The following is a 10739-nucleotide window of genomic DNA, read 5'->3' on the forward strand; positions in this document are numbered from 1 at the left end:
GTTTCGGAAAAACACCTTCTCATATATGAAATCCTCTAATGTTTTCTATTTCACTCTATCTCGTTGAAAGAAAAGCTGGTGTGACCCACTTAACTGGTTCTATTACCCACAAATGGCCTAAGACATGCAGTTCAAAAGGCACAGATAAGCTCGTTTGGCCTGGATTGAGCCAGACCATCAGAGAATTGTGTACTTGAACCATCTCCTTTGGCCCTCTATAAAATAGACATGACCAATGAATTTTTAGTATTCGTATTTATTTCCTTCATCCTTCCTGTAAACACAAGGTTTCCCAGTCAGAGGGAGATCAACTGTTTACTTAGAGAATATCTCAGTGTCAGGTTCCCACACCCTGTTTCCACCTCAGGACAACATGGTGAGGCCATGGCACATCACCCTACATGTGCAAAGGAGATTTACTTCCCAGGAGAGGGATCCTGCAGTCAGGCAACTGGAATCTTACACGTGAGCTGGCATACCCACTCTGAGAGAGAGGAAGGGAGGGAGAGAGAGAAAGGAAAGGAAAGAGAGTTTATGTCTACTCCTGAATGTTATGGAATCTTCTTTCGGTGTTGGAAAGAGTCTATGCCATTCAGCCCCAGAATGAGAGCATTTGACTCCTGGAGAGATAAGAAAGCTTTTATTACCCTTTCAATGGGAGCAGATGATTACATAAAACTCAGTATACACTGGAATGGAAATGCTTTTCCAACAAGAAAACATGTCTCACACTGGTAATCAAGTTCGGGAAATATCCATGGCAGGTTTGAAAGGGACGAGTTGACTTGCAAGTCTGAAAAATTCTGTTTTGTCCTCCTTTGCTCTAATTACACAATGGATACTTCATTGATGGTAGAAAGAGGAACCATAGTTAATGAAATTCATATTTTGTATAAGTAAAATTAATTACATAAAACTCTGTGATAATTTATAAAAATAAGAAGAAAATCATATAATAATATAAGATTCTACAGACGTTGACTATATGTGCAAAAGCAAACATAATGTGAAAGCTTCTTTTTACATGGATTTTCTTTTTTTTTTTTTTTTTTAATTTTTTTTTTTTCCAACATTTTTTATTTATTTTTGGGACAGAGAGAGACAGAGCATGAACGGGGGAGGGGCAGAGAGAGAGGGAGACACAGAATCGGAAACAGGCTCCAGGCTCCGAGCCATCAGCCCAGAGCCTGACGCGGGGCTCGAACTCACGGACCGCGAGATCGTGACCTGGCTGAAGTCGGACGCTTAACCGACTGCGCCACCCAGGCGCCCCATACATGGATTTTCTACATGGGTTGGACTGGTTTTGGATTCATAAAATCAATGTGTTTTGGCCAGGAGAATGCTATCGGGAGATTAATTGTCCAAAAGCCCCATCTGCTTCTCTTAAATTCATAATTACATCTGCCCTGGGGCTGTTTTCCAAAGTTTTCTCCCAGCCAGTGACAGCATGTCAGGGATTCTAAGGCATTCATTCCATTCCTGAGAAGCACAAGACTCTTCCGACAGCTAACTTAGTGCAAGGCCTCCCGGTGCCCTTTCTGAATTTTCCTACTGTCTTCCACACAGGTATTTTCACTAGTCAAATCCTGGCACCTTTAATCTCTTCATGATGTCTGCATTTTGGAGAACGTGGGCTAACAGAATCCAATCAAACTTAAACTAGAAGTGCCATTGTCTTTTATTATTATTATTATTATTATTATTATTATTATTATTTTAATGTTTATTCACTTTTTGAGAGACAGAGACATAGTGTGAGCAGGGCAGGGGCAGAGAGAGAGAGGGAGACACAGAATCCCAAGCAGGCTCCAGGCTCTGTGCTGACAGCAGAGAGCCCGACGTGGGGCTTGAACTCACAAACCATGAGACCATGACCTGAGCCAAAGTCAGATACTTAACCAACTGAGCCACCCAGGCGCCCCTGCCATTGTCTTTAATATTCAATCTTTGCAGATTTTTTTTTACAGAACTTAAAGATGCATTTGCAATATGGACACATACCATGATATTTTTTAATGTCCATTCAATATGCATGATTGCCACCAAAAGTTCTAAATGGAAAATTCTTGGAGATTAGTAAACACTATGGCAACCACTTCAGTGATCCTGGGCCCATTTCTTCAGAATCAAAAGTAGGAGGGGCACCTGGGTGACTCAGTCAGTTGAGCATCTGACTTCGGCTTGGGTCATGATCTCATGGCTCATGGGTTCGCACCCTGCGTCAGGCTCAGAGCCTGGAGTCTGCTTCCGATTCTGTGTGTGTGTCTCTCTCTGCCCCTCCCCTGCTCATGCTCTTCCTCTCTCTCTCCAAAATAATAAGCAAACATAAAAAACAATTTTAGGGGTGCCTGGGTGGCTCAGTGGGTTAAGCGTCCGACTTCGGCTCAGGTCATGATCTCACGGTTCGTGAGTTCCAGCCCCACATCGGGCTCTGTGCTGACAGCTGGAACCTGGAGCTTGCTTCGGATTCTGTCTCCCTCTCTCTCTGCCCCTTCTCTGCTTATGCTCTGTCTCTATCTCTCTCAAAAATAAACATTAAAAAATTTTTAATTTTTTTGAGAAGTAGGAACATTCTTCATCAATAATTTCTATTAACTTTTCTGCAAGGTTTTCTTCTCTCCTTTTGAACTGTTTATAGCTTTCCCCTGAACCAAACTGCCCTCCGCGAAAAATCTCTTGCATAATATCAGATGATGAAGTGGTTATCACAAGAAATTAGCCCATTGATACTTAATCATTCCTATTCTTACACGTTTCAAATGCTAACAATATCTTTTCCAAATGAATCTTTGCTTAAAATTGTGAGAGTTGTTGGTTCTAACTACATATTCATATAATTAAATTTGTTACATATATGTGTATATATAAATATACATATTATACATATGTACATATTACACACAATATACATATATATTTGCTGTAGAGAAAGGCACTGAAGGCATCGAAAAGGACAAGGAGTGAAAGAAACAAATTCTGCGGGAAGCAAGTTTTGGTTTCAACATAAAGTGTGGCCTCTTGGGGCTCTTAGCACCCCCTTTTACTCAGTTGTGTTTACCTTGTACTTGCATCGAGAGTCCCAGAGCTCCCACATACCATAGGACCAGTGGGGTTCTGTGCTCATGGAACATTGCAAATGCTGTGCATGAAGGGGATGGCAGACAGGGAAGTTCCATGTATCTCCTTAGCTTACATGCACGACCCATTGTCTCCTTAGGGACCCTTGACTTACTTTACTTACAAATACAAGTCCAAGGTAAAATGTTAAAGAATTTCAGGACAGCAATAGCGGAGAATTAAATTAAACGCCAAACCCTTCTGGAGTGTAGAGCCTGGGTGACTGCACAGGTTGTAAGCCCATGAAGCCAGCTCTGATTCCAAAGGCTTATGTATTGAGAATCCGCTAGAATAACTGTGAATGCATCTCAACTTGGGCAGTAGGTGTAAAGACCAAAGCAAAGAGATGAGTGAGGGAGCAATTTGAATAATGTGGGAGAGAATGACTGGGCCGGCAGAGCGGCAGTGGGTAGGTTAAGGTTTATTAGATTCTAATTACATTTTGAAGGTAAACATAATGAAATTTGCCAAAACATTAGATGTGGGGTATGAGAAAAAGGGGATGATCAAAGATATGAGAGCTTTAATGTTTTGGGTCTTAGTAACTAGAAGATCAAATTGACATATTATCGAGACTGGGAAGACTTTGGGAGAAACAAAATTGCGTAGAAAGATCAGGAGTTGACATGTCATTTTGAGAAGTTCATTAGTCATCTCAGTGGAGATTTGAATAAGCAGTTGAATATATATGTCTGAGGCTCAGAGATAAGGTCTCAGATGAAAATAAGTGGGAGAGTCACCCCCTGTATAGTGCTTACTGCCACGAGACAAGCAGAAGTAACCACAGGCAAGCAGGTGGATGGAGACACAGACTTAGCAAGGTTTCTGTGCCTCGACTGCTCACTATATAGGGTTCTTCTAAGAGTAAGTTAAAACAAGTGTATAAAGCACTAAACTACATGCCTGGGATAGAGCAGAAGTTCAACAGCTGTTGACTTTTTTTGAGTTTGTTTATTCTGAGAGAGAGAAAAAGAGAGAGAAAGAGAGAGAGAGAGAATGAGCAGAGGAGGGGCAGAGAGAGAGAGAGAGAGAGAGAGAGAGGATCCCAAGCAGGCTCCACAATATCAGCACAGAGCCAGATGAGGGGCTTTGTCTCACGAACGTGAGATCATGACCTGAGCCGAAGTCAGATGCTTAACCGACTGAGCCACCCAGGTGCCCCTGTTAATTTTTAAATACATTCTGCCTGTAAGTATGCCAAGGGCTTTATTTGTAGTATTTTCCCATTCTTTATTACATTACATATCATTTTTTAAAATTTGTTCTACATAGTAGACAGATGAAAATTACATGTCAAAATATTTAGAGAACACTTGTAGATCTAGGCAACTGAAGTGTAGAAAGCTAAGTAACTGGCCTTAAGTTCATGGACAGTAGGGCATCAAAGTGGGATGATGATCTGGAAATAAAAAGGAAGTGATAATGGAGGACACCTACTGGTAGGAAGATGATAATCACATTATTTATTTCAATAAGTACATTTAATTAATGTAAATCAATTTCAATGTAATTTAAAGGAACTTACATGAATGGAAATTTTATTTTGATTTTTTTTTAATTACAGGGAACCTGTGGCTTTGAGGCACAGATCAACCAACACATGGAACTTGCAAAATACTTCTGTAAGGTTTTAAAGAAAAAAGATAACTTTAAGCTCGTGTTTGATGCAGAGGTAAAGATGCCTTTTTTTAAAGTTTTTGATAGTTTAATGGATTTATACTTTTCTTGCTGAGTATTCTTACCTGAATCTTACCTGAGATCATTTTAAAAGTATACTTAACGATTATCATAAGTATGTTGTTTTATCTAAATGGAAATCATTTAGGTTTTAAAACCTTTTTCATATAAGTTCTATGTCTTACAAGCCAAAGGTCCAAAAGACTTATCTGGTGATTATATTCAATATTTTCATTTTTAGGACAATTAAAACTATTTGGTTATAATTGCTTTTCTGATTTCTCTGGCACAGAATAAGAGTTATGTAATTGTTCCTAGCTTTTTTCTTGTATGTTACAATATGCAGTTGGGTTTCTGGACAATAGATGATATGAGAGAAAGTGGACTTTAAATTATGATAATCTTTGGTAGATCATTATTATCAATACACTAAGGGGACGTTAATGAAAAAACAGATTTTTGCCAGCATTATGGCCATTTTCCTCTCTAAGTCCTAGTCAACCATCCATTGGCTTGAAGCCATGCGAGTAAGAGCAAATGTTTAGAAACAAACGTGCTTGGTCTGTCTTCAAAATTGTCTCCCTCTGACAAAACTATGATCTTAATTTCTGTGAGTCTCTTGCAGTCTTAAGTGGAAATTGGAAGCAAAGAAGTCTGTTTGTTTTCAATACTACACATCCTCTAATAGTTTATTTCCTCTCCAAAATGAGCTTAAATTTAAGTCAAGTATTCTTATATTTTTAATCTATGTGAAAGGAGTCCAGACATTGAAGCCGGAAAACTTGAATTCATCTTGAAGGGCTAGCAGAGGTTAATTACATCTGTTAAAGATTTTGGAAACGAAAAGCCTCCTATCTGTCCCCACAGCCACTGCTTTAGCGAAGTCTTCTCCATTCTCTCCTGACTTACTATAACAGTTTAGGATTCTAATATCTAATATTCCTCTCTCTTCACTTGTTCTCTCCTCTAATCCACTGTCCACATCTCAACCCAAAGGATCTTTCTCAAATATGAAACTGGAACTATCATTGTTTAGTTAAAATATTTTGAGGAATGGTCATGGAACAGATGACTGAAGATCTCTGAGAGAACTGATAGACCAGGTGAGAATGATCTAACTAGATCGGAAAATCATCTAGAATTGTGGTATGAGGGCTTTTTGAGAAAGAAAGCAAGGATCTGAGAGAGACTGGGCACTCTGTGAGGACAGTGACGATTTTTGTTGTCTCTGTCTAGTGCCTGATGTCTACTGGGCCCTTAAAAACTATTTTTAAAAATATTAACAATGAAATTCATTAAAATACCCCTGAAATACTTAAGGAATTAAGTAGAATTTTAAGGATATTTATAAAATCTTTATGTTTGGTTTAGCCTGAGTTCACCAATGTCTGCTTCTGGTATTTCCCACCAAGACTTAAACACATCCCACATCCCAGAAGGTTTTGAAAGAGATCAAGAACTCCAAAAGGTACATGCGCATGTGTGTGTGTGTGTTGTTTTTAATTTTAATAATGCCTTTTAAATACTGTGTCTGCATCCTTAGTTTGATTGGTTAGTATAAGTGGTCATGTGGTCCCAAGCCACTGATTTAATACTTGTATGGAGATGAGCTTAATCTCAACATATCAGCCATTTTGCAAATTAATCCAGTCATAATTTATATAATTGAAAAATATTAATTAAGTTCTCAATATGCAACAGGCTGAGTTTCCTACCCTTTGCTTAATCCATTCATCGGTTAATGTATGTCAGGTGTTCTAATAGGAGTTAGAGGTATAAAACGAAATGGACAGAATCCCCGTCCTAAATTGGCTAGAAAGCTTAGTAGGAGAAAAGACAAGAATAAAAATAATAACAATTCCTAACAGCAACAGAAGAGGTAGTTGGAGAAGTATTATAAAATTTGAGATACTTATCATAAGGTCATCTGAGCAAGAATAAGATTTTAGTAGAGAACAATGAACGATAATAGCTGAAAAAACAAATCCAAACAAACACCATAACAAGGGGGATTTTGTTCTTTACTTTAATGATATATGTTAAAATGAAGAAGATCACCATTATATGTAACTTACCACATATATTTGTTGTAAGTTTTCAACCCATCTTAAGCAGACATCACAGAAGCATGTTTTATTTTGAGTTATACTAACATCACAACCACTTCTCCTGGGTTAATGTGAGGTGCCCTAGGATAAACTGAACACTGTCTGATATCAGGGTTTAAGGGCTTCAACTTTAAAAAAAAGATGCTTATTTCTGTTCGGAGAGAAAGCACGTGCAAGTGGGGGAAGGGCAGAGAGAGAGGGAGAGAGATCATCTTCTAAAGATTTTTCTTTAATGTTTATTTATTTTTGAGAAAGAGACAAAGCACGAGTGGGAGTGGGGCAGAGAGGGAGGGAGACACGGAATCTGAAGCAGGCTCCAGCTCTGAGCTGTCAGCGCAGAGCCCGACGTAGGGCTCGAACTCACGAAGCGCGGGATCGTGACCTGAGCTGAAGTCGGACACTTAACAGACTGAGCCCCCCCAGGCACGCAGAGAGAGAGAGAATCTTAAACAGGCCCCGTGCTCATCTTGGAGCCCAACGTGGGGCTCAAACCCATGACCACGAGATCCTGACCTGAGCTGAAATCAAGTCTGGTGCTCAATAGACTGAGCCACCCAGGCACCCCAAGACCTTCAACTTTTTATATCATCAAAATTCCCCTGGGTTTGTGCGTTGTCAATTAAGCATCTGACTTTGGTTAAGGTCATGATCTCACTGTTCATGGGCTTGAACCCTGCGTCGGGCTCTCCGCTGTCATCAGGGAACCCTATTCAGATCCTCTGTCTCCCTCTCTGTCTGCCCCTCTCCTGCTCCCTATCTCTCAAAATTAAATATTTAAAAAGAGCACTCACGGGGCTTGTAAGCCCTAAGTGAAAATAAATATTTTTTTGGTTTTTTTTTTGTTTTGTTTTGTTTTGCTTCTCATATACCCCTTATTTAAATATTTTAGTTTGAGACAGGTATTAAGTGAAGCTCTTCATTCTTTCTTTTCTAGATATGTGTGATCTTCCACTCAGGCAATTACTACCGATTGAGAACTAGTGAGGCACGTATTTACACAGACTTGCAAGTGGGCTCCTGAGGTATACACAGCTCGTTTAGCAGACAGCTGACCCTCCTAGGGCTCTGTACATGCTCCTGGATGGAAGGCAAGGAGGAGACCATGAGACGATTCTTTAAATTATTGTCTGCAATCACTAATATCTATTATTTTATGATCATCTTGCTTGATTAAAATATTAAATAGGGAAGGACATTACATGAACATTATATGTATGTTTGCCTCTGCACTGCCAGTGTCTTAGACTTATGGGGAAGTTAAGTCACGGATGGCATCTGTAGCATTTCAAAAGTAAACTGTGTGCGGAAGCCGAAGTCACCAGCAGAGGAGCAGGTTAAGTAGTTAGAGAATGCCCTCTTCTGACTTTCCCGACTGTCAGTGCTACTTTGCCCTATAATAACAACGCAAGAGTGTATTAATGTGGTCCACTGCCACACGCATGCTGTCGTCTGAGGAGCCATACAATGGCTCTGACAGAATTTGTTTCTGTGCAATTTACAAAGAAACTATGCTTTGCTGCAAAACAGTGACCTTGCAGAAAAACTCAAGACGTGGTATAATCCTTCAAATGATGAAAGTCATAATATCAAAATATGCTACTATTTTTCCATTTCCTACTTCATCTCACCTCTTTCTCAGGTACTTCTATTCGAATTGCCGTATAAATGTAAGCAAAAATGTCACACCACCTTTTTTTAATGCATTCTAGCACACATCATTTTATGAGTTTGGTCATTGTCAATCACGGAGTAATGAGAGCCACAATATGAATATAGAACATGTTAGAGGTTTTTTTTTTTTGTTTGTTTGTTTTTTTCTGTGCTAAGCCTCTTCTTAAAAATTATCCCTGATAGTTTAAATTGCCTGCAGTTTACTTGGAACTGATGATAGTCATGTAGCCATCTAGAATGTGGGAGGGCATATACTTATAAAACCACCTTTTAATAATATTTACATTTACACACAGATTGCTCCAAAGACGGTTGATAGAGAAAGGCACAGCCATGATAAGCTACCAGCCATGCGGAGACAAAGTAAATTTTTTTCGAATGGTCTTTTCCAACCCTGCCACCAGACGAGCAGATGTTGACTATCTTATTGATGCCATTGAAAGGCTTGGAAAGGATTTATGAGACTTCAGTGTGAGCTTGAATACAAGTGTGAACAGCAACTTTAAAAAAATCTTTTGCTGAAGATAACAAGAAAGGAAAACCACAAATGTATCCTCTCTTTTAGAACTTTTGATTCTCTTTTATCCTTTGCTACTAAGATGATGAAAGGGAAGCCGGTTCACTGAAGATCACAGATGATTGATAGATAGATAGATAGATAGATAGATAGATTCAAGTTTGTTGATATATTTGTTATTTTCATTAGTTCAATCAAAACTATTGAAAATCTGTCAAATATCAGCTACTTCTCTTGGGGTGTTTACAGCACACTAGTAAGTAAGAAAGACAAAAGAAATCCCTCCTCTTGTAAAGAAAGACATTCCATTGTGGACATTCCGTACCTTAGCATATATTTACATGCTTGAATTAATTGGATAAAGCCTTCCTGAATGGAAGTCATTTTCAATATCATGTGGTAGTATTCTGTCTCCATAAAAAATAAAATGAAACATACCATGTTTCTTTCCCCTTTTCAAACAAATCAGGTGAATAAAATGGTCTCTATTTTGGAGCCAAGAGTCAGGAATGACAGAGGCTGAGATATCTCCCTTTTGATCCTTGCCTTTTTATTTAGAAGGGACTGTGGGCCTACCATGTTTCTGTGCAATAATTTAATTCATTTTTTTTACGCAACACCATTTAAAAAAATATATTTATTTTTGAGAGAGCACAAAGGGGGGGGGCAGAGAGAGGGGGGCAGAGGATCTGAAGAGGGCTCTGCGCTGACAAGCTGAGAGCAGCCAGCTAATGTGGGGCTTGAACTCACGAACTGAGAGATCATGACCTGAGCTGAAGTCGGACGCTCAACCAACTGAGCCACCCAGGTGTCCCTCTGCGACACCATTTTTAATGTCTTTAAAGATCAATTGCAGCTCATCTTTTACAGTTCTCCAAAAGTGTATCAGCCATATTTCATAAAATGGAATCAGGCAGCTCCATATTGATGATATCATTAGCGTTTTTCAGCTCCATTTTTGAGATAATAATAGCTAACATTAATTGAGCACTTACTGTATATCAGATGGTATGCTACGCATTTCAACTTGCCCAGTCTCATTTAGTTCTCCATTAATGCTATGGTTTAAGTGATTTATTATCTCCAATTCACAAATGAGAAGACAGAGATTTAAAGAGTTTAAATAATGTGTTTAACATCATGCTGCTGCTAAGTAATGAAACCAAAATTTGAAGCTAGGTAGTAGGTCTCTTCTCAAGTGTGCGTGACGAAGAATCTGGCAAATGCCTTGCTGCAATTAACATTCACTACCGACCAGTCGAACGCTTTGTCAAATCACTTGACTTAAGCAGTTCTCTTTGCTCTTCTCTGAAGGAATAATAATGATGCCCATGCTACAGGTTTTCATCAGAATAAAATGGTTATGTCAAATATTTTTTAAAATCGTGTTAGATTTTTTCTTTTACAAAGTGTACATGTATCAAACCACCGTGATGTACACTTTAAATATCTTATGATTTTGTCAATCATACCACAATAAAGCTGAAAAAATAAAAAGATTTTCTCAATATAGAAAGAAAAATCAAAAGATTCTGTAACTTCAAAGGAAGCTGAAAACTTAAAACTTAATATCACGTACTGAGAAAAGTAGAGGGAAATACAGGGTTGAATCTGGAGAAAAATATAAAGAGGGAAAAAGCTTAATG

At 38.7% G+C, this 10739-nt stretch overlaps 1 protein-coding gene across 1 annotated transcript in view; it reads left to right on the top strand.

Moving 5' to 3' along the window:
• The window catches only part of LOC122203156 (glutamate decarboxylase 1-like), a 32860-nt gene extending 23822 nt beyond the window's left edge, over nt 1-9038 (top strand). The window contains 4 exon segments of the mRNA XM_042909710.1: nt 4685-4792; nt 6169-6236; nt 7337-7363; nt 8873-9038. Coding sequence (XP_042765644.1) covers nt 4685-4792; nt 6169-6236; nt 7337-7363; nt 8873-9038 — 369 coding nt within the window.
• Nucleotides 9039-10739: the final 1701 nt, after the last annotated feature.

The sequence above is a fragment of the Panthera leo genome, chromosome D3 (genome assembly GCF_018350215.1).
Source record: "Panthera leo isolate Ple1 chromosome D3, P.leo_Ple1_pat1.1, whole genome shotgun sequence".
NCBI lineage: Eukaryota > Metazoa > Chordata > Mammalia > Carnivora > Felidae > Panthera > Panthera leo.